Here is a 26,381-nt window from a genome sequence, read left to right as displayed (position 1 = left end):
TGCTGCCCGTCCCTTTCACTGACGCCTATAAAAAGCGCCAGTCTTCTTGCCTTTGCTCCAGACTCTCCTCCACCACGATGCTGTGAACACTAACTCCAAGGCCGAGGGACTGATTACCTCATCTTTTGTATATAGTTCTACTGTCTTCCTATTATGTCCTAGAATCTGTATTGATAAAGCCACTGGATGGCGAAACGTCTACTACAATAAAGATATCCAGATGTTGCACATGTGTCTTAACTTTCATATTGTCGGTATTTTATACCTTTCTTGCACAACTGGTGCACCAAAAAGTGTTGGACACAGTACACACAACCGAGAAGGAGGTGAAGAGACTGCTAAACGAACTAGATACCTCAAGATAGTAGACCCAGACGACATCTCTTCATGGGTGCTGAGACAGGAACCAGAGACACTGTGTGCCAATAACAACAATCTTCAACTCATCTATCGTAACAGGGCAACTACCACTTTTTAAGAAAGGAGAGAGGCAGGTGACATTAAACTACAGACCAGTGTCACTGACGTGTATGTAAAGTCAGGATATTATCAGAAGAGTGGAGGAGCACCTAGAATGAAATGAGCTTATACATGATAACCAGCACGGTTTCAGGGGAAATCCTGTGTCACCAGCCTACTGGAGTTTTACGACAAGGTAACAGAAGTAAGACAGAATAGAGAGAAGCTTCGTACACTATATTTTCTTGGACTGTAAGAAGAATTTCAACAAAAGATTAGTACAAAATCTAGAGGAGGCAGGAATAACAGGAAAGGCACTGCAATTGATCAGGGAATACCTGAGAGGAGGGAAACAACGAATGATGGTACATGAAGAAGTACCAGAGTGGGCGCCTGTGACGAGCGGAGTTCCATAAAAGTCAGTCTTAGGACCAATGCTGTTTCTGGTATATATGAATGACATGACGGAATGGATAATTTCAAACAATGTGAAGCTAATGCGTAGAATTCAACTAGATGAGGATCAGAAAGGAATACATAGGAATCTGGACATGTTGCAAACCTGGTCCAACAAATTGTTCCTGTAGTTTAACCCCACAAAGCATAAAGGCATGAAGTTTGAGGTCCAAAGACGGCAAACCTCACTCAAAGAAAAAGGATCTTGCGGTGAGCAACATGCCGAGCACATCTCCTGAGGCGCACATGAACCAAATAACTCCTGCAGCATCTGGGCGCCTGACAAACCTAAGAATAGCGTTTCGTCACCTAAGCCAGGTGACATTCAAAACACTGTACACTGTGAACGTCAGGCCCATATTAGAGTTTGCAGCACCGGTATGGAACCCACACCTGGTCAAGCACATCAAGAAATTAGAGAAAGGGAAAAGATTTGCAAAGGGACTAGTCCAGGAGTTAAGGGGCATGTCCATTGAGGAGAGAATGAGGAAATCAATCTGATGACACTGGAGGACTAGAAGGATAGGGAGGACATGATAACAGCATACAAAATATTAAGAGGAATTGACAAAGTGGATAGGGACAAAATGTTTCATAGATGAGGCACAGCAACAAGGAGTCATAACTGGAAGCTGAAAACTCAGATGAGTCACAAGGACGTTAGAAAGTATTTCTTCAGTTATAGAATTGTCAGAAATTGGAATAATCTGGAAAGCGATGTAGTAGAGGAAGGATCCGTACATAGCTTTAAGAAGAGATACGATAAAGCTCTCGGAGCAGGGAGAGAGAGTCTACTTGTGACTTGTGACTTGACCCCTGCAAGCACAAATTGGTGAATAAAAATATATGAGTACTCAGATTCATACTCACACCATCTCCCTCAATATCTGTTACTCTTTTTTATCCACAGTGATTTTACAGCGTTAGATTAACAGTTCTTATCTTTATTTACAAGGTAAAAGCTATTAACTGTCTCAGCTCATTTGAAAGCCGTTTTAGTTTTATGAGACATACGAATTAGGGAGTTGGATGAAGTTGGAACCATCTGTGGGCCACCGAATTCAATTAGCTAACTGACTTTATTTTATCTACTATCATATCGTGTGAAAAAGCTCAGACTCGAGGAATGGAATGAATGATGTCAGATGAAGTGATGTTGTTGTGAAGGTATAGCCAGAGTGTAGTTGCTGTTTGCTCCCGTCTTCTCGCTGTCCTCGAAGTGGAGGCAAGTGTGGTACCTTGTTAACACTAAGGACATCCTCATCCCTCCTATGCTGCAGACTACTCAAATGATAGATCCGTCCAGGTCGGGTCCTGACGAGAGATGAGTTGTATTTCCCTGTTCTCTATTTTGTCAAGCAGTCCTGGATGAGACGGCGGTAAACAATCCAAGAAAGTGGAGCACTTCCTATCTTGGATAAGTAAGTGTCAGAGTACAGTCGTCTGCATATGCATGGGATCCTGGAAGGAGTTGAAGATGGTCATCAAAGTAAACATTCCATAATATTGGCCCAAACATTTCCCTGTGGAACACTTGCACAAATAGTGTCTTGTTGACTCTGCCCCGTTATGGATCTACCTTGAAGGTAATCACTGAAGAGGTATAGTGAAGAACCAGAGACTTCATGTGCTTTCAGTTCTGCCAAGAGTCTCTGGTGTCATACTCGGTCGGAAGCACCAGCAATGTTCACAGCTACTACACAGCTAAATAACAAAAAAAGGCACAATACCGTGCCTTTTTTTGCTCCTCCTGTTCTCTTCAATACTTTGTAGAAACTGGTCGATCTCTTTCTGACAGACTTAGGGAGCACAAAAATAGTGTTAGGCATGCCGACACTAACAATGCTGTTTTCTGTCACGTCAGAGACCATAGCCATCCTATTGACTGGTCTTCTGCTAAAACTGTCTTCCCTACTTCCAACTTTAACAGCCGCGGTCTGGTTGAATCCTCTCTAATACACAACTTTCCTTGTATGAACCTTAGCCCTGGCTTCGTCTCTGTAGATGCCTTCCTCTCCCACTACATTGTAAAATGCTCCAAACTTCACAACACCCGTGACTTAACCTGATTCCTCATTTTTTCTTCTTCTCCCTTTTCCCCTTTCCTCTTTCCTTTTTTTTTTTTTTGTCTTTCTTCTGTCGCGTGTTTCTGTTCCTTAGTTCTCCTCCTTAGTTCCCCACTATTACCACTACTACTGCTACTACCACCACTACTACTACTACTACTACTACTACTACTTCTACTACTACTACTACTACTACTGCTACTACTACTACTTCTACTACTACCAACACCACCACCACCACCACCACCACCACCTCTTCCTGCTTATATATAGCCGTCCTGCTCCACTTCTGGTTAGTGTGACTTTGTAAATGGTAGGTAAGACACATAGGCAACAGTTAGGCCTATGTGTCTTACCTACCAACCTGTCGGTATTGTATACCATTTTGATGTTCGACTTTGTAAATGGTCCAAGTCGGACCGAAACGTCGTCGTAAGCTCCTCTCTTTTATGTGCGGGTTATTTGTGTACTACACAGCTGATGTTAGATTAGTTTAATGACTGGTGCCACATAGTGGAGAGGTTAAACAACAGATCAGCAGCAGAGTGACCTTTTTGAAGCCTTATCGACGATCACAAAGTAGTGAGTGGTAGTCAAAAAACTCTGTCATTTGTCTTGAGATTATTGTCTCAAGGATCTTACCAGTGATTGACAGGAGTGACACTGGTCTGTAGTTGCTAATTTCTGCTCTGCTCTTCTTTTTGTGAACAGGGACTACATTTGCCTCTTTCCATAGAGAGGGCCATTTACACTGTACTAGGCAGTGCTGAAAGATGCGAGTTAGAGGTGCTGCTAGCTGGTCTGCACATCTTCTCAACAACCTTGGGCTCAACTTGTCTGGGCCCACAGCCTTTTCAGTACCTCTGCACTAACAGTCGATGGAAGGAAATGGGACTCGAATCCCTGATATACAACTTATCGTCACGCACCTTAACCGACTACGAGAAACAAGCACTGAGTCTGGGACTCAAATTTACCACCAACATACGCAAACCTAACTATCAACTCAATCTAGTTACCAGGAACCATAGACACAGTGACAGCAACTTCCAGAAATGTTATATACAGGACCTTCTCACTGCAGCTTTATGGTAACCTTCTTCTTCTAATCTTCCTAGACGATACATCACTGCCCTTAAGAACCTCGCCAACGACCCCAACATTATCGTCACCACCGCCGACGAAGGAGGTGGAGTCGTCATACTCAACACCAGTGACTACAACACTAAAATGATGGACCTTTTGAATGATCAATCTACATACGAACCCATCAGCACTCAACAGTGGGAGACGCTCACCAAAGATTTTCTATACAAAACCAGACAAATACTCAAACGCACTAGAGAAGGGAAGAAACTTCTGTACTTGTAACCAAGCAACCCTAAACCAGCACACATGTATGGTTTACCCAAGACCCATAAAGAGACCAATCACGTCAGGAATAGGCAGTGCTCCACACAAACTAGCCGGAGTTCTTGCCAAACATCTTTCCTGCCTTCTGGGGACCATCAGCCCCGCTCATCTTAAACACTCAGGCGACCTTCTCAACCGCATCCGTAACCTCTCCATCCGTAACAAGAAACTAAGCAGTTTGGATGTGAATTCCCTCTTCACAAAAGTACCTACCAAAAAAGCCATCGAGGTTCTACGACGTAAAGTCAATCAGGACCTTAATCTTCCTCTACCTCCCGGAGATTTTGTTGACTTGATTGAACTCTGTGTTAATTTCAACTGATTTTCTTTCAATAACAAGCTCTACAAACAAACCTACGGCATAGGAATGGGGTCCCCCATCAGTGCCGTCCTAGCCAACTTATACATGGAACACCTAGAGTCCGAACACTTCGCCAACATCATCCCTTCAAGCGTCACTTGGTTACATTACGTGGACGACGTCCTCGTAATAACTCCCAAACGTTTTGATGTACGGGATCTTCAGGCAAGGCTCAACGCAGTTGAACCGGCGATCCAGTTTACACTAGAAGAAGAGTCCAATGACAAGCTACCTTTCCTCGACGTCCTCATTCACAAAGTAGACAACAACCTAAGATTTCACGTTTATCGGAAACCCACCAATAAAAATGATCTCACACACTTCTATTCCAGTCAAGATACCAAGACCAAAAGAGGCATCATCATCGGGTTTTTCCTAAGACCATACCGAATTTGTAGTCCTGAGTTTCTTGACGAGGAATGTACATACATTCACCAAACATTCACTGAGTTACATTTTCCTACTTTTTTCATCAAAGACTGCAAGAAAAGAGCTCTTCAGATCATTAATTCTCCACACACCAACACCACTCCCAACAAAGTTATAATTCTTCCCACCAGCCAGGTTGCACTGAACGTCTCAAAAGTACTTTCACAAGCTAACACCAGAGTCGCCATCGCTTCTAGCACTTCAATAAAGGATCTAACCAGGACAAAATCCAAGCATCACGAACCAGTCAATGCAGGAGTTTACACTATACCCTGTGGAGGCTGTGACAAGATTTACGTAGGTGAAACAGCAAGAAACCTCGACACCCGCCTCAATGAACACATTTACGCATGTAGGAACGATAACTTGAACAACGCCTGTGTACAACACCGAAATTCCACCAATCATCTCATGAAATTCAGAGACGCCCAATTAGTGATCAAAGAAACTAATTTCCGTAGACGCAAGTGCCTCGAATCAGCACTGATCGATGTTTCGAATACAATTAAACAAAACAACGGCAGCTTCACCATCTCCGAAGTCTTAGCAAGGATCCTCCTGAAAACAGTAAACCCTGCCATCACATAGTCTCTCCTGTTATACTACACAAGCACATACAAGGAGTGAACACTGAAACAAGCTGCCTCTTTCCAGTCTATATTTGTCCAACCTATTTTTATGTTACCCAAGTAATAGCTTTTATATCCTTTTTCTCATGTACGAATTAATTGCTCTACCATATTGTATTACTTTTGTCACTACTACTACTACTACTACCACCACTAGTGAACATCGAAATGGTACCTCACTAGTATTGCACCTCACTCTGAGCCTATATACCCTCTGTGTCCATGTATTGTTTGTAATGGTTTGATAAAGCTCCTGGAGAGCGAAACGTTGCCACAATAAAATGTCACATTATTTGCACTTGTGTCCTTTTACTTTACATATTGTCGGTAATTCTACCAACTTTATTACAAGGTCGTTGAAGTAGACATTCCATAACAATGGTCCCAGCACGCTTCCTTGTGGAACACTTGCCCCAATAGGATGTCTTGCTGATTCCGTTCCATTGAGAACTACTCTTAGAGATCAACCATGAAGGTAATCACTGAGGAGACATAGCGTAGAGCCTGCAATTCCCAGTGCTTGAAGTTTTGCTAAGAGAACCTGGTGCCACACCCGGTCGAAAGCGCCAGCAATGTCCAGTGCTGCCACACAGCTGACTTTGGATTCATCCAGTGACTGGTGCCACTTAGTGGAGAGGTTTAACAACAGATCAGCAGCAGAGTAACCTTTCCTGAAGCCATATTGACGATCACAAAGTAGTGAGTGGTAGTCAAAAAACTCTGTCATTTGTCTTGAGATTATTGTCTCTAGGATCTTACCAGTGATTGACAGGAGTGATACTGGTCTGTAATTGCTGATTTCTGCTCTGCTCTTCTTTTTGTGAACAGGGACTACATTTGCCTCTTTCCATAGAGAGGGCCATTTACACTGTACTAGGCAGAGCTGAAAGATGCGAGTTAGAGGTGCTGCTAGCTGGTCTGCACATCTCAACAATCTTGGGCTCAACTTGTCTGGGCCCACAGCCTTTTCTTTGTCAAGCGATTTAAGAAGGAAATGCACCTCCTCCTGCCCTATTGTCACCACTGACAGTTTTGACACAGTTCTTGCAGCTAGCCAAGGAGGGTCCCTCGCTGGATCAGGAACTAGCATTTTGGTAGCAAAGTGTTCAGCAAAGAGGTCCGCCTTCTCTTGACTACTAGTAGAGGTGGTCCCATCCTGTCGATTTAGAGGTGGAATGAGCTCATCAGGCAGATAACCTTGTCTGTCTGTCTGTCTGTCTGTCTGTCTGTCTGTCTGTCTATCTCTCTCTCTCTCTCTCTCTCTCTCTCTCTCTCTCTCTCTCTCTCTCTCTCTCTCTCTCTCTCTCTCTCTCTCTCTCTCTCTCTCTCTCTCTCTCTCTCTCTCTCTCTCTTTTTTTTTACACAGGGTTTGACAAGGTTAAGGATCCCTAGCTTTATTGACAAGCTATTTACAGGTTAAGGATTCCTAACTTTATTAGCAAGCTAAGAGCTGTTACCTACATCAGCTAATTTGAAAGCATTTTTTTTTGTTATGCGACATACAAGTAGGGAACAGGATGAAGTTGGAGCCATCTGTGGGCCAGCATTTTCATTTGATCAACTGACTTTATCTCGTTGACATCATTATGCTGTACGAATGTGTTCCATACTCGAGTCATCCTGGGTATGTATGATCTCAGATGGAGTGATGTTTTGGAGAAGGGAACAGCCAGAGTGAAGTTGCTGCTTTCTGCCCGTCTTGTGGCATAAAAGCTTGTTTCATGCTGTCCTCGAAGTGGATCCAAGTGTGGTATTTTGACAATATTGGCCTTGTACATAACAGTAAGGCCACCCACATCCCTCCTATGTTGAAGGCTCTGCTGAAATGACAGATCTATCCAGGATGGGTCCAGGCGAGAGATGAGACGTCTTGCTCTGTTCTCTACTCTGTCAAGCAGTCGCAGATGAGGGGGGGGGGGCAGGCAAACCAAGAAAGTGGAGCATTCTCAAGTTGTGAGCGAACTTGCGCCTCGTACAGGATCTTGCAACCCCTACTGTCAAGCAGATGCGAGATACGGCGAAGTGCTGTAAGCTTCGTGGCTGCCTTGTTTGCAAGATTTACAACATGGTTCTTCATGGTTAGTTTGGTATCAAATTTCACCCCAAGGATATCAACTTCTCCAGGTGCCAACATCCTCCCATTCATCCTTACTACTGCACCAGCATTACCATCATGGTGCCTAGAGACGATCATCATTTGCGTTTTCTCAGGTGCAAATGTTACTTGCCATCCATTTCCCCAAGCTGATATAGCTCTCAGCTGGTGATTGATGTAGCTTAGAGCAGCTGGCATTTCTTCTCTTGGATAAGTGAATGTCAGTGTACAGTCGTCTGCATATGCATGTGATTCTGGGATGAGATGAAGAAGGTCGTTGAAGTAGACATTCCATAACAATGGTCCCAGCACGCTTCCTTGTGGAACGCTTGCCCCAATAGGATGCCTTGCTGATTCCGTTCCATTGAGGACTACCCTTAGAGATCTACCATGAAGGTAATCACTGAGGAGACATAGCGTAGAGCCTGCAATTCCCAGTGCTTGAAGTTTTGCTAAGAGGCCCTGGTGCCACACCCGGTCGAAAGCACCAGCAATGTCCAGTGCTACCACACAGCTGACTTTGGATTCATCCAGTGACTGGTGCCACTTAGTGGAGAGGTTTAACAACAGATCAGCAGCAGAGTAACCTTTCCTGAAGCCATATTGACGATCATAAAGTAGTGAGTGGTAGTCAAAAAACTCTGTCATTTGTCTTGAGATTATTGTCTCTAGGATCTTACCAGTGATTGACAGGAGTGATACTGGTCTGTAATTGCTGATTTCTGCTCTGCTCTTCTTTTTGTGAACAGGGACTACATTTGCCTCTTTTCATAGAGAGGGCTATTTACACTGTACTAGGCAGTGCTGAAAGATGCGAGTTAGAGGTGCTGCTAGCTGGTCTGAACATCTCAACAATCTTGGGCTCAACTTGTCTGGGCCCACAGCCTTTTCTTGGTCCAGCGATTTAAGAAGGAAATGCACCTCCTCCTGCCCTATTGTCACCACTGACAGTTTTGACACAGTTCTTCCAGCTAGCCAAGGAAGGACCCTTGCTGGAGCAGGAACTTGCATTTTGGTAGCAAAGTGTTCAGCAAAGAGGTCCACCTTCTCTAGACTACTAGTAGAGGTGGTCCCATCCTGTCGATTTAGAGGTGGAATAAGTTCATCAGGCAGATAACCTTGTCTGTCCTTGACCAGGGACGACCAGGTTTTGGAGCCTACCCTACCTGATGCAAGCTTTCTTTTAGTGTCCACCTCCCATTTAGCAATGGCCCACTTTTGAACATCACCCGTATGCCTACAGGCTTGCCTGTGCAAGTTCCTGTTATAGGTGGTAGGATGTCTCTTATACCTTCGCCATGCTTTGTACTTAGCAGTAGCAGCCTCTCTACAACGAAAGCCAAACCAAGGCTGATCTGTAGGCTTCGTCACATATTGCCGGTGAGGAATGTGTTCTTGTTGTAGATTAAGGATGTATCCAGTGAAGGCTTTCACTTGGTTGTCAACATCTCCTTGGAGAAGAGCATTCCAATCGGTGGTGGCGAGCTCAGAGCAAAGGGCTGGACAATTACCCCTTTCCCATAGCCAGGTTGTGCGTGTGGACTCCGCACCTCGTTCTGTTGGGATCTTAAGTGTCGTAAAAACAGCCTTGTGGTCAGACGATCCAAAGTAGCCGAGGGGTTGACAAGTGACTATGCCTTCTGCCAGATCACTCACTACTGGGTCAAGGGAGGAGCCAGAGATATGAGTAGGGAAATCAACAAAGTTTTTCATGTCAAACACTGCAAGAAGGTCATCAAAGTCCCTCTGTATAAGGTGCTGGTTGAGGTCACCAACAATTATAATATGTTGACAGTTGTGTTGTAGCAGAAGGGAGTCAATATTTTCCATTAGGAAGTTGATGGGGTCTGCATGTTGCCACTGAGGTCTGTACATTGCACATGCTAGTACAGAGGTACTAGTGTTTATACAGAGCTTGAAGAACATCATTTCAAGATGTGTAGGGGTTGCAACATCAATGTGCAGGGCATGAACACTTTTAGAGAAGCACACAGCAACACCTCCTCCTTGCCCTTGCCTGTCTCTTCTCATCCATGAGGTGTAGCCAGCAATTCTTGCAAAATTTTCTGGAGCCCTGTCATCCAAAAATGTTTCAACAACAGCTATCATGTCGGGACGTCGAGTGTTCACAAAACTATGTGTGAGCTCTCCAACTTTAGTGATGAAACCTCTAATGTTGGCCGACAGGATGCTGATAGACTGGCTCCTCATGATGAAGTGGTCAGCTTGAGGTGGTGGGTGTGTAGGGACTGTAAGGTGCCTGCCCTTGAGAGAGGTAGGGTACTGAGGCAGCTGCAGGGATGTAGGTCTGTGGTCTTGTATAAGGCACAATCCCACCTGCTGGGCTGGGATAGGAGTAGCTAAGTGGGTGACGTGTGAGAGTGTTCACCAATTCAGAGATCCTGCTGGTTTGTTCTGAGAACAGGTCTCTAAACAGGTGGCCCTGTCTGTCTAGTTCCTTTTTCTTCCGACACTGGTCCTCCTTATGTCCTTTCTTGTAGCAGTAATTACACCTGGTATCTCGCAGGCAGTTGTTGGCAGTGTGCCCCTTCCGGTGACAGCGGGAGCACAGCCTAGGTGCCTGGGAGGGTGGACTAGGATTTGTTGCACCTCCTGTGTTTTGCAGATTTGTCCTCAGATTCTGCCGCTGGAACTGTGTTAGTGGAGGGTGAGACGGCTGTAGATGTCTTCCTTCTCCACGTCCTCCTCCACGTCCTCCTCCACGTCCTCTGCCCCGTCGTCTACCAGTTCTGACATATGTGTCACTGCTGTTCGTACTTTGGCACAGTAGGTGATCAGGTGCAGTGAAGGTTCCCTGATTATTAACTGCACCGATCTCTGGTGGAGAAACTCCTGGCTCAGAACTTGCTGACGAAGCACTACTACCAGATTCTGGAATAGTGTCGGCAGGTGTGCTGACAGGTGTAGGATCAGAGATGGTATGTGCACTGCCAAGTAGACTGGCAGTGGCTGAAGCAGAGATGTCAGGTGTAGGAGAATTAACAGGTCCAAGGCTTCCCTCGTTGCTGGGAAGAGGATTTGTTCCCTCTGTGGTGGTCAGAGGAATTGTGTTAGAATTCCCAAAGGTACTGTTTTGAACTCTGTTAGTCTGTGGGACCTTAGCGATGACAGAATTCCACCAGTTATTTACCCCTGAGTTAAGCTCAGTGTGGGACTTCCAGTCTTTGTCAATAGTGTCACCATCAGCTGAGCAGCTTACGTCACTTGATGCAGGCTTGCACTGGCCTTCTACAATAGCTTGTAGGTTATCTAATGATTAGAGGAGCTCATGAAGTGCTTCCCTGTGATGGATTATCGTAGCTGCAACTTTACAACACAGCCCAAGAGGGCAGTCTTGATCTTTGGACAGGAGTCCCTGAGGTAGGACTTCTGAACCTTCCTCCTGTAGCTCCAGGCTTGTATCCACATATACCACAGGATTATGGATATCCTTAAATTTTCTGAGATTTTCAACCTGGCTGCAACAAAATTCTTCTTCTGGAATGCAATCTGTGTGGCAGTAGTTGGAACAAGTAGGCTCCTTACATCCAAGAAGAAATTTGTCCCTTGTGGTATACCCACAAACACTGCAGTATCTACTGGGACAATAGCCAGATAGCGTAGATAATCTTGCTATTTTGCGGTGTGAAGTCATCCCAGAGGAGGCTTGTAGGTTTGAAGTTCACAGGAGAGAGAGGGTGTGTGGTGATGTCGTCGGTGGGGGTGTTTAAGGCCGGGTGGGTAGTGAGGGCGGGCGGCAGTAGCCGACTAGCTGGAAGTGTTTCCTTCTCACTATCACTTAATAAACACTGTTTATACTTCCAGTTTTCCACTAAAGGAAGATGTTACACAAATCACTGTGTTGCATTGTACCAGTCACGTTGTTATAAAGCACCAGATGCTAGTACATAGCACAAAACACATATAATATTAGATGTTCACTCTGAAGGCAATAGCGAAGTCACTCCTAAGGCCTGCCGCTGCTCTCTCTCTCTCTCCCTCTCCCTCTCTCTCTCTCTCTCTCTCTCTCTCTCTCTCTCTCTCTCTCTCTCTCTCTCTCTCTCTCTCTCTCTCTCTCTCTCTCTCTCTCTCCAATTTAAATAAATATAGACCTTGCTCTGCAGATAAACAACTTAAGGCGCCTTCTGAAAATAAGGTAAAAATTTGTTCGAATTTTTAACACTTTGAGGGTTAGCCAACCTGGATAACCCAGACGAGGGTTATCCATCCTAAATAACCCAGGGGAGGGTTATCCACCCAGGATAACCCAATGAAGGGTTAGCGACCCAGGATAATCGAATAAAGTCAGCGCGTCATCGGGGGGCTATGTCTTATTTCCCTTGAAGTTCTTCATTATTGTCCCCCAGGGTGCGACCCACACAAGTCAACTAACACCCAGGTCCATACTTTCTGCCAGGTGACGAGGGACAGCAGGTGTAAGGAAACTTATCCAATGTTTCCACTCAAGCCGGGGATTGAACCCCTGAGTATGTGAACCGAGTGAGTTTCCAACCTAGCCAACCGGGTTCGAGTCTTAGTTCCTGGTCCTGCCCTTCGTAGCTTTCCATACGCATTTCCTCCTAGCCTGTTGGGCCTTGTCATACCTACGCATGCATCTATGGATGGTGTCCTGTGGCTCGCTTGACAGAACACTCAGCTCACAAACTAAGTGCCCGTAGTTCAATCCCCGGCACTGGTGAAGACGTTTGGGTATATTCCCTTACACCTGTTCCTTTTTTAACCTAGAAGTAAGTAGATACCTGGGTGTTAGTCGACTGGTGTGGGTTGCATCCTGGAAAACAAGATTAAAGGCCTCCAATGGATATAAGACAATCCTCAACGACGTTACTGAGTTACCCCGGGTGACCAACACACCGGGTTAAAAACCCCATCAAAATCTTATCTTATTTCTTATTTTAACCTGTTATGTAAAAGGACACAGATGCAATGTGATATTTTACTGTGGCAGCGTTTCGCTCTCCAGGAACTTCATCAAGCCGTTTATTTTTCACCTCACTGATTAAAGATATATCAGTTGAGTTATATTACAAACCTGACTGGTAACTGTGGAGGAAGTTGTTGACATTAAGATACCTAACTATTGGACAATACACTGCTGTCTCGAGAATTTTGTGCATCACGTGATGATACTAACAGTTGGATATCTTCATTCTGAAACGTTTCTCTTACGTGGTAGGCGTTTTCAGTCAAAATGCAAAGAATGGAATGTACGTATCAGGAGTAGTGGCGACGTGGAGATGATGTAATGAGTTCATTAACCTCGGAGAAATAATTTGAGGTGGTCAGTCCCTCAGCCTGAAGAAGAGTTTACCAGTGAAGTTGAGGTGTGGAACACCTCCAAGACGTTGCAGGAGGAGCGATCCACTATGTATTACCTCCACACTATGTATTACCTACACACTATGTATTACCAACACACTATGTATTACCAACACACTACGTATAAACAACACACTATGTATTACCTCCACTCTATGTATTACCTACACACTATGTATTACCAACACACTATGTGTTACCTACACACTATGTATAAACAACACACTATGTATTACCTCTACACTATGTATTACCAACACACTATGTGTCACCTACACACTATGCATAAATAACACACTAGGTATTACCTCCACACTATGTGTTACCTACACACTATGTATTACCAACACTATGTATTACCTACACACTATGTATAAACAACAAACTATGTAACACCAACACACTATGTATTACCAACACACAATGTATTACCAACACACTCTGTATTACCAACACACTATGTACTACCAACACGCTGTGTACTACCAACACACTATGTATTACCAACACACTATGTATTACCAAAACACTATATTACCAACACACTATATATTACCAACGCGCTATGTATACCTACACACTATGTATTACCAACACACTATGTATTACCTACACACTATGTATTACCAACGCACTATGTATTGCCAACTCACTATGTATTACCAACACATTATGTACTACCAATACACTACGTATTACCAACACACTATGTATTACCTACATACACACTATGTATTACCAAGTCATTATGTATTACCAACACACTATGTATTACCTACCTACACACTATGTATTACCAACACACTATGTATTACCAACACACTGTGTATTACCTACACCCTATGTATTACCAACACACTATGTGTTACCAACACACTATGTATTACCTACATGCTATGTATTACCAACGCACTATGTATTACCTACACACTATGTATTACCTACACACTATGTATTACCAACACACTATGTATTACCAACACACTGTGTATAAACAATACACTATGTATTACCTCCACAGCAAAGAACAGCAAAGAACTACAGACCAATAGCACTAACATCCCATATCATAAAAATCTTTGAAAGGGTCCTAAGAAGCAAGATCACCACCCATCTAGAAACCCATCAGTTACACAACCCAGGGCAACATGGGTTTAGAACAGGTCGCTCCTGTCTGTCTCAACTATTGGATCACTACGACAAGGTTCTAAATGCACTAGAAGACAAAAAGAATGCAGATGTAATATATACAGACTTTGCAAAAGCCTTCGACAAGTGTGACCATGGCGTAATAGCGCACAAAATGCGTGCTAAAGGAATAACAGGAAAAGTCGGTCGATGGATCTATAATTTCCTCACTAACAGAACACAGAGAGTAGTCGTCAACAGAGTAAAGTCCGAGGCAGCTACGGTGAAAAGCTCTGTTCCACAAGGCACAGTACTAGCTCCTATCTTGTTCCTCATCCTCATATCCGACATAGACAAGGATGTCAGCCACAGCACCGTGTCTTCCTTTGCAGACGACACCCGAATCTGCATGACAGTGTCTTCCATTGCAGACACTGCAAGGCTCCAGGCGGACATCAACCAAATCTTTCAGTGGGCTGCGGAAAACAATATGAAGTTCAACGATGAGAAATTTCAATTACTCAGATATGGTAAACATGAGGAAATTAAATCTTCATCAGAGTACAAAACAAATTCTGGCCACAAAATAGAGCGAAACACCAACGTCAAAGACCTGGGAGTGATTATGTCGGAGGATCTCACCTTCAAGGACCATAACATTGTATCAATCGCATCTGCTAGAAAAATGACAGGATGGATAATGAGAACCTTCAAAACTAGGGAGGCCAAGCCCATGATGACACTCTTCAGGTCACTTGTTCTATCTAGGCTGGAATATTGCTGCACTCTAACAGCACCTTTCAAGGCAGGTGAAATTGCCGACCTAGAAAATGTACAGAGAACTTTCACGGCGCGCATAACGGAGATAAAACACCTCAATTACTGGGAGCGCTTGAGGTTTCTAAACCTGTATTCCCTGGAACGCAGGAGGGAGAGATACATGATTATATACACCTGGAAAATCCTAGAGGGACTAGTACCGAACTTGCACACGAAAATCACTCACTACGAAAGCAAAAGACTTGGCAGACGATGCACCATCCCCCCAATGAAAAGCAGGGGTGTCACTAGCACGTTAAGAGACCATACAATAAGTGTCAGGGGCCCGACACTGTTCAACTGCCTCCCAGCACACATAAGGGGGATTACCAACAGACCCCTGGCAGTCTTCAAGCTGGCACTGGACAAGCACCTAAAGTCAGTTCCTGATCAGCCGGGCTGTGGCTCGTACGTTGGTTTGCGTGCAGCCAGCAGCAACAGCTTGGTTGATCAGGGGCTGATCCACCAGGAGGCCTGGTCACAGACCGGGCCGCGGGGGCGTTGACCCCCGAAACTCTCTCCAGGTAAACTCCAGGTATGTATTACCTACACACTATGAATTACCAACACACTATGTATTACCTACACACTATGTATAAACAACACACTATGTATTACCTCCACACTATGTATTACCTACACACTATGTATTACCAACACACTATGTATTACCTACACACTATGTATAAACAACAAACTATGTAACACCAACACACTATGTATTACCAACACACAATATATTACCAACACACTATGTATTACCAACACACTATGTATTACCAACACGCTGTGTACTACCAACACACTATGTATTACCAACACACTATGTATTACCAAAACACTATATATTACCAACACACTATATATTACCAACGCGCTATGTATACCTACAAACTATGTATTACCAACACACTATGTATTACCTACACACTATGTATTACCAACGCACTTTGTATTGCCAACTCACTATGTATTACCAACACATTATGTACTACCAATACACTACGTATTACCAACACACTATGTATTACCTACATACACACTGTGTATTACCAAATCATTATGTATTACCAACACACTATGTATTACCAACACACTGTGTATTACCTACACCCTATGTATTACCAACACACTATGTGTTACCAACACACTATGTATTACCTACATGCTATGTATTACCAACGCACTATGTATTACCTACACACTATGTATTACCTACACACTATGGATTACCAACACACTATGTATTACCAACATACTATGTATTACCTACACACTGGATTACCAACACACTATGTATTACCAACACACTATGTATTACCTACACACTATGTATTACCTACACACTATGTATTACCTACAAACTATGTATTACCAACATACTATTTATTACCTACACACTATGGATTACCAACACACTATGTATTACCAACATACTATGTATTACCAACACACTATGTATTACCTACACACTATGTATTACCATCACTCTATGTATTACCTACACACTATGTATTACCTACACACTATGTATTACCATCACACTATGTATTACCATCACACTATGTATTACCTACACACTATGTATTACCTACACACTATGTATTACCAACACACTATGTATTACCTACACACTATGTATTACCAACACACTATGTATTACCTACACACTATGGATTACCAACACATTATGTATTACCAACATACTATGTATTACCAACACACTATGTATTACCTACACACTATGTATTACCATCACACTATGTATTACCTACACACTATGTATTACCCACACACTATGTTTTACAAACATACTATGTATTACCTACACACTATGTATTACCAACACACTAAGTATTACCTACACACTATGTATTACCATCACACTATGTATTACCTACACACTATGTATTACCCACACACTATGTTTTACAAACATACTATGTATTACCTACACACTATATATTACCTACACGCCATGTTTCACCCGCACACTATGTATTACCTACACACTGTGTATTACTTACACACTATGTATTACCAACACACTGTGTATTATCAACACATTATGTATTACTCACACACTATGTATTACCTACACGCTATGTATTACCTACACACTGTGTATTACCTACACACTATGTATTGCCTACACACTATTAATTATCAACACACTATGTATTACCTACACACAATGTATTACCAACACACTATGTATTACCTACACACTATGTATTGCAACACACTATGTATGACCAACACACTGTGTATTACCTACACACTATGTATTACTCACACACTATATTTTACCAACACACTATGTATTACCCACACGCTATGTTTTACCCACACACTATGTATTACCTACACACTATGTATTACCAACACATTATGTATTACCAACAGATTATTTATTACCCACACGCTATGTATTACCTACACACTATGTATTACCAACACATTATGTATTACCAACAGATTATTTATTACCCACACGCTATGTATTACCTACACACTGTGAATTACCTACACACTATGTGTTAATAATACAGTATGTATTACCCGCACACTATGTATCACCTACACACTATGTATTACCAACACATTTTGTATTACCTGCATACTATGTATTCCCTTCACACAATGTATTACTTACGCACTGTGTATTACCCACACACTATGTATTACCAACAAACTGTGTATTACCCACACACTATGTATTACCTACACACTATGTATTGATCATACACTATGTATTACCCACACACTATGTATTACCTACACACTATATATTACACAAAATGTATTACCAACACACTATGTATTACCCACACACTATGTATTACCCAAACACTGTATATTACCCACACATTATGTATTACCAACGCACTATGTATTACCCACACACTATGTATTACCTACACTCTATGTATTACCAACACACTATGTATTTTCCACACACTATGTTTTACAAACACACTATGTATTACCTACACACTATGAATTACCAACACACTATGTATTACCAACACACTATGCATTACCCACACACTATGTATTACCTACACACTATGTATTACCCACACACTATGTATTACCTACACACTATGTATTACCAACACACTATGAATTACCAACACACTATGCATTACCCACACACTATGTATTACCTACACACTATGTATTACCCACACACTATGTATTACCTACACACTATGTATTACCTACACACTATGTATTACCAACACACTATGTATTACCAACACACTATGCATTACCAACACACTATGTATTACCAACACACTATGTATTACCCACACACTATGTATTACCTACACACTATGTATTACTTACACACTATGTATTACCCACACACTATGTATTACCTACACACTATGTATTACCTACACTCTGTGTATTACCTACACACTATGTATTACCAACACACAATATATTACCCACTCACTATGTATTACTTACACACTATGTATTACCAACACACTATGTATTACCCACACACTATGTATTACCTACACACTATGCAATACCTACACACTCTGCATTACCTACTCACTATGTATTACCAACACACTATGTATTATCCTCACTATGTATTACCTACGCACTATGTATTTCTTACACACTATGTATTACCCACACACTATGTATTACCTACTCAATATATGTTACCCACACACTATGTTTTACCAACACACTATGTATTACCCACACAATATGTATTACCTTCACACTATGTATTACTTACACACTATGTATTACCCACACACTATGTATTACCAACACACTATGTATTACCCTCACTATGTATTACCTACACACTATGTATTACTTACACACTATGTATTACCCACACTCTATGTATTACCCACACACTATGTATTACCTTGACACTATGTATTATCACACAAAAGTTTAAAATGTTGCTTTGCGTGTTATTGCACTGTCCTCAACATTATACACAGGTTTCACTAACCATACAGTGACAGTATTGTCATGTTTTCGCTGTTGATACATCTCCTTTCGGTAAATATTAAATATGTTAAAAATAAAATTTTAATCTTTATTGATTCTTCGTATTTATACAAATTGTTACTACATATACATATACACTCGTTATGGCTAAGTTCGGTGTTAATTGAGGGTTGGTATGCAATATCTCACTAACTAGAGCTAATTTGAAAACCCAAGTATCATTTTCGAAGTCAACAACCCCAAATACATCTTCGACAACTTTTTTTGCATTAACCAATGAGTGCTTAGTCAGTCCCTTATCCTCTAAATTTCCCAGTATTGGAGGTAAATTGTTCTAGGAAACAGTGTTTAGACTGATCATTGTTGAGAATGACATGAGGACTTGGTCTCCCGGCAGATTATCAACAGCAAGCTGGGGGACATAAGAGAAGTGGAGGCAGCAGTGCAGAGAGGAGCTCGAGTAGACCAACTGTGGAAGGAAGGTGAGGACGCTGGCCGAGCAGCTCTCCATCACGCAGCAGCTGCTGGACACTTTCATGTCGTGCAGCTGCTTCTTGACTTTACTGCTAACATCAATATAAAGAGTGCCATGAGTGGAGATGATGGTGAGTATATCTGAAATTTCCTATGTAGCACCAAAGAATTTGTGAAAATTCAGTTCGCACTTTTAGGGAATTCTGTATTTAAGACAGCAACTCTAGCAGTATGGTATTATTAGGACGACCTTAATGCCATTCTTTCTTTATTCATTATATTTCTGCAGAATTAGGATCACAGCAGCTAGATTTCTCATCCTGTGTTTGAGCGTTGCACTTCAGTGTAGTGGGTTAGAATCCCTGCTCTGAAGAACTTGATGAAGTTTGTGAAAATTTAATTTTTAACAAACCCACATGTGTGTATTAGTGTATCACACACACACACACGCACACACACACACACACACACACACACACACACACACACACACACACACACACACACACACACACACACACACACACACACACACACACACAAACACACACACACACATGAAATGACGGAAGGGATACACTCAGAAGTGTCCCTGTTTGCAGATGATGTGAAGTTAATGAGGAGAATTAAATCGGATGAGGATCAGGTAGGACTACAACGAGACCTGGACAGGCTGGAAGAATGGTCCAGCAACTGGCTTCTCGATTTTAACCCCGCCAAATGCAAAGTCATGAAGATCGGGAAGGACAAAAAAAAAAAAACGCAGACAGAGTATAGGCTATGTGGCCAAAGGCTGCAAATCTCACTCAAGGAAAAGGATCTTGGGGTGAACATAACACCGAGCACGTCTCCGGAAGCACACATCAACCAGATAACTGCTGCATCATACGGGCGCCTGGCAAACCTGAGAATAGTGTTCCGACACCTTAGTAAGGAATCGTTCAAGACTCACTACACTAGTAAGTAAGTAAGTAAGTAAGTAAGTAAGTAAGTATATTCAGGTATACACAAATACAGTTACATAGAATTATCATACATAGCAGCATATGTGTAGAGAACCTAGGATAACCCAAAAAAGTGTACGTCAGGCCCATACTGAAATATGCAGCACCAGTTTGGAGTCCACACCTGGTCAAGCACGTCAAGAAATTAGAGAAAGGGCAGAGGTTTCCAACAAGACTAGTCCCAGAGTTAAGGAGAATGACCTACGAAGAAAAGCTAAGGGAAATCGGCCTCACGACACTGGAGAACAGGAGGGTTAGGGTAGGCATGACTGCGACATATAAAATACTGCGAGGAATTGACAAGGTTGACAAAGACAGGATGTTCCAGAGATGGGACACAGAAACAAGGGGTCACAATTGGAAGCTGGAGACTCAGATGAATCAAAGTGATGTTAGGAAGTATTTATTCAGTCATAGAGTTGTCAGGAAGTGGAATAGTCTAAAAGGTGACGTAGTGGAGGCAGGAACCATACATAGTTTTAAGACGAGATTTGATAAAGCTCATGGAGCAGGGAGAGAGAGTACCTAGTAGCGATCATTGAAGAGGCGGGGCCAGTACACAAATACTTGAGCAAACCAATTGCAAACAGGCGATCTCACACATCAGCCCTACCTCTGAGAGAATTATATCCCTTTAACTAACTGATGCAACTCTTGCAACATAGCTCCTGAAACCACAAGAAAGTGCAAAAGACTTTAAATCTGGTGTTCTCCGTCTTTTAGTGACTTTTTTTTTTTAAATTGCATATATTTCTCACTTAGAAAGGGACATTTCGGTCGGTCATGGATCACTGTTAGTTCACAGTTAAGGAAGGAAAACACAGAAAATATCGAATAACAGGTGAGAAGGAACGAGGGAGAAGAGAGTGGATTAAAGTAATCTGTAAGTATAAGATATAAGATCCGTCTCTCAATGTATATATACTTAATGATGTTGTACCCACTTCTTATATTAACCAATATAAATCATATACATTTATTCTGTTTATATATTTGTAAAGTAAAAGACACAAGTGCAACTAATGTGACATTTATTGTGGCAACGTTTCGCTCTCCAGGAGCTTTATCAAGCCATTACAAACAATACATGGACACAGAGGGTATATAAAGGCTCAGAGTGAGGTGCAATACTAGTGAGGTACCATTTCGATGTTCACTAGTGGTAGTAGTAGTAGTAGTAGTAGTGGTAGTGACAAAAGTAATACAATATGGTAGAGCAATTAATTCGTACATGAGTAAAAGGATATAAAAGCTATTACTTGGGTAACATAAAAATAGGTTGGACAAATGTAGACTGGAAAGAGGCAGCTTGTTTCAGTGTTCACTCCCTGTAATGTGCTTTGTGTAGTATAACAGGAGAGACTATGTGATGGAAGGGTTTACTGTTTTCAGGAGGATTCTTGCTAGGATTCCGGAGATGGTGAAGCTGCCGTTGTTTTGTTTAATTGTAATTGAAACATCGATCAGTGCTGATTCGAGGCACTTGCGTCTGCGGAAATTAGTTTCTTTGATCACTAATTGGGCGTCTCTGAATTTCATGAGATGATTGGTGGAATTTCGGTGTTGTACACAGGCGTTGTTCAAGTTATCGTTCCTACATGCGTAAATGTGTTCATTGAGGAGGGTGTCGCGGTTTCTTGCTGTTTCACCTACGTAAATCTTGTCACAGCCTCCACAGGGTATAGTGTAAACTCCTGCATTGACTGGTTCATGGTGCTTGGATTTTGTCCTAGTTAGATCCTTTATTGAAGTGCTAGAAGCGATGGCGACTCTGGTGTTAGCTTGTGAAAGTACTTTTGAGACGTTCAGTGCAACCTGGCTGTTGGGAAGAATTATAACTTTGTTGGGAGTGGTGTTGATGCGTGGAGAATTAATGATCTGAAGAGCTCTTTTCTTGCAGTCTTTGATGAAAAAAGAAGGAAAATGTAACTCAGTGAATGTTTGGTGAATGTATGTACATTCCTCGTCAAGAAACTCAGGGCTACAAATTCGGTATGCTCTTAGGAAAAACCCGATGATGATGCCTCAAGAAAAGAGCTCTTCAGATCATTAATTCTAGACGCATCAACACCACTCCCAACAAAGTCATAATTCTTCCCAACAGCCAGGTTGCACTGAACGTCTCAAAAGTACTTTCACAAGCTAACACCAGAGTCGCCATCGCTTCTAGCACTTCAATAAAGGATCTAACCAGGACAAAATCCAAGCACCACGAACCAGTCAATGCAGGAGTTTACACTATACCCTGTGGAGGCTTTGACAAGATTTACGTAGGTGAAACAGCAAGAAACCTCGACACCCTCCTCAATGAACACATTTACGCATGTAGGAACGATAACTTGAACAACGCCTGTGTACAACACCGAAATTCCACCAATCATCTCATGAAATTCAGAGACGCCCAATTAGTGATCAAAGAAACTAATTTCCGCAGACGCAAGTGCCTCGAATCAGCACTGATCGCTGTTTCGAATACAATTAAACAAAACAACGGCAGCTTCACCATCTCCGGAATCCTAGCAAGAATCCTCCTGAAAACAGTAAACCCTTCCATCACATAGTCTCTCCTGTTATACTTCACAAAGCACATTACAGAGAGTGAACACTGAAACAAGCTGCCTCTTTCCAGTCTACATTTGTCCAACCTATTTTTATGTTACCCAAGTAATAGCTTTTATATCCTTTTACTCATGTACGAATTAATTGCTCTACCATATTGTATTACTTTTGTCACTACCACTACTACTACTACTACTACTACCACTAGTGAACATCGAAATGGTACCTCACTAGTATTGCACCTCACTCTGAGCCTTTATATACCCTCTGTGTCCATGTATTGTTTGTAATGGCTTGATAAAGCTCCTGGAGAGCGAAACGTTGCCACAATAAATGTCACATTAGTTGCACTTGTGTCCTTTTACTTTACATATTGTCGGTAATTCTACCAACTTTATTACAATCTGTTTATATATTACTGCAACATTTCATACATTAGGAATAAAAATCCTCAGTTTTAAGTAGTTTCTGTAAATAATATTATACATATCTTACTAAGGTAACTAAGTTATATTTTGATTTTGTAATTAGATCGATGGGTAAGTTGAGTCATTAGAGTGTCATAGACAATAACATATGCTTAAATTGGCTTTTCAGAAGTCATAAATACATCATTAGTATTCCTTTTCTTTCAGAAAAGTATACGTTGTCAATACGGAAAATTGTTCGTAATTTATAAAACAAATTCCGTCCGTTTTCTACCATTATTAAGTCATTACTTATTAATGTTCAGTAAGGTATCAAAATTTTCTCTAATTTTATTTCAAGTCCTCTGATATTATTTTCCAGTTAAAATTACTGCTTTGTAACAATTATTATTAATGTAGGAAAAACTAAACGTCTGTTCGTTAGTATAATATGTAGATGACTTGCGGCAGGAGGAACACCGCTACATGTAGCAGCTGAGGCAGGTCACCCTAACGTGATCAAGGTGTTGGTGAGGAACGGCGCTGACTGTGACGCCCACGACAACAGAGGTAACTTTCTCTACTTTTTGCCTTATTACTTTGATGGGGCTTAGGTATAGCTCAATGTTTTCCCAAACTCTTTTTACACAACTTAATTTACAGCTATGAGTTGTTATTTTACAACAGCTCTTTCCAGAGCCTGGTTTCTCTCCCAGGATAATAATAATAATAATAGTAATAATAATAATAATAATAATAATAATAATAATATTTATTTCTACAAGTACATGTACAAGGTATACAGTCCTAGCTGACATCAATGACATACTACTATATATACTATTTGACAATAATATGAATATTTCCTTTGGTTTATATAAATTAGATCCATTTATAATTAATAGAATTTGGGAAGAATTTAATAATTCATTGGACAAATAATAAATTTTAAAATTCTTAATTCTTGTGTAGAATAGTTTGTTGGTGGGTTGTGTGAAGGACCTGTCTAGTTGGACCAGCGGGCCTGCTGCAGTGTTCCCTTTCTTACGAATTGCGCGTCAGGTGTTGCTTTGTTGTGGGATGTGATAGTGAGGTGTGGTCTAGACGCTTTATATGCCTTCCTTTGATGTATTACTTTCATTGTTCCTTGATAAGGTGAGTAGTCACGAAAGCGCTTGGAATTTCTATATTCTTTCACAGTGGTTGTTTTGCATATATATAAGAAAAAGTTTTGGAGTGAGATTAACAAGTTAAGGAAGCCTAGAGAACAAATGGATTTGTCAGTTAAAATAGGAGAGGAGAGTTATTAAATGGAGAGTTAGAGGTATTGGGAAGATGGAGGGAATATTTTGAGGAATTGTTAAATGTTCATGAAGATAGGGAAGCTGTGATTTCGTGTATAAGGCAAGGAGGAATAACATCTTGTAGGAGTGAGGAAGAGCCAGTTGTGAGTGTGGGGGAAGTTCGTGAGGCAGTAGGTAAAATGATAGGGGGTAAGGCAGCTGAGATTGATGGGATAAAGATAGAAATGTTAAAAGCAGGTGGGGATATAGTTTTGGAGTTGTTGGTGCAATTATTTAATAAATACTATATGGAAGAGGGTAAGGTACCTAGGGATTGGCAGAGAGCATGCATAGTTCCTTTGTATAAAGGCAAAGGGGACAAAAGAGAGTGCAAAAATTACAGGGGGATAAGTCTGTTGAGTATAGCTGGTAAAGTGTATGGTAGAGTTATTATTGAAAGAATTGAGAGTAAGACGGAGAATAGGATAGCAGATGAACAAGGAGGCTTTAGGAAAGGTAGGGGGTGTGTGGACCAGGTGTTTACAGTGAAACATATAAGTGAACAGTATTTAGATAAGGCTAAAGAGGTTTTTGTGGCATTTATAGATTTGGAAAAGGCGTATGACAGGGTGAATAGGGAGGGGCAATGTGGCAGATGTTGCAGGTGTATGATATAGGAGGTAAGTTACTGAAAGCAGTTAGGAGTTTTTACGAGGAGAGTGAGGCTCAAGTTAGAGTATGTAGGAAAGAGGGAGATTATTTCCCAGTAAAAGTAGGCCTTAGACAAGGATGTGTGATGTCACCGTGGTTGTTCAATATATTTATAGATGGGGTTGTAAGAGAAGTAAATGCGAGGGTCTTAGCAAGAGGTGTGGAGAAAAAAGATAAAGAATCACACATAAAGTGGGAGTTGTCAGAGTTGCTCTTTGCTGGTGACACTGTGCTCTTGGGAGATTCTGAAGAGAAGTTGCAGAGGTTGGTGGATGAATTTGGTAGGGTATGTAAAAGAAGAAAATTGAAAGTGAATAGAGGAAAGAGTAAGGTTATGAGGATAACAAAAAGATTAGGTGATGAAAGATTTGATATCAGATTGGAGGGAGAGAATATGGAGGAGGTGAATGTATTCAGATATTTGGGAGTGGACGTGTCAGCGGATGGGTCTATGAAAGATGAGGTGAATCATAGAATTGATGAGGGGAAAAGGAGTCTGTGGAGACAAAGAACTTTGTCCTTGGAGGCAAAGAGAGGAATGTATGAGAGTATAGTTTTACCAACGCTCCTGTATGGGTGTGAAGCATGGGTGATGAATGTTGCAGCGAGGAGAAGGCTGGAGGCAGTGGAGATGTCATGTCTGAGGGCAATGTGTGGTGTGAATATAATGCAGAGAATTCCTTGTTTGGAAGTTATGAGGAGGTGCGGAATTGCCAAAACTGTTGTCCAGAGGGCTGAAGAAAGGTTGTTGAGGA

General features: G+C 41.7%; 1 protein-coding gene across 1 annotated transcript in view; it reads left to right on the top strand.

Annotated features, from left to right (window-relative positions):
• Window positions 1-1,134: 1,134 nt before the first annotated feature.
• LOC128695339 (uncharacterized protein MCAP_0864) overlaps window positions 1,135-26,381 on the top strand; it is a 139,459-nt gene continuing 114,212 nt past the window's right edge. The window contains exons 1-3 of the mRNA XM_070095364.1: window positions 1,135-1,293; window positions 19,586-19,793; window positions 24,104-24,202. Coding sequence (XP_069951465.1) covers window positions 1,135-1,293; window positions 19,586-19,793; window positions 24,104-24,202 — 466 coding nt within the window. The remainder of the gene's footprint in view (window positions 1,294-19,585; window positions 19,794-24,103; window positions 24,203-26,381) is intronic.

The sequence above is a fragment of the Cherax quadricarinatus genome, chromosome 50 (assembly GCF_038502225.1).
Source record: "Cherax quadricarinatus isolate ZL_2023a chromosome 50, ASM3850222v1, whole genome shotgun sequence".
Lineage (NCBI taxonomy): Eukaryota > Metazoa > Arthropoda > Malacostraca > Decapoda > Parastacidae > Cherax > Cherax quadricarinatus.
The sequence above is the reverse complement of the archived record's forward strand: the minus strand, read 5'-3'. Positions and strand labels throughout refer to the sequence as shown.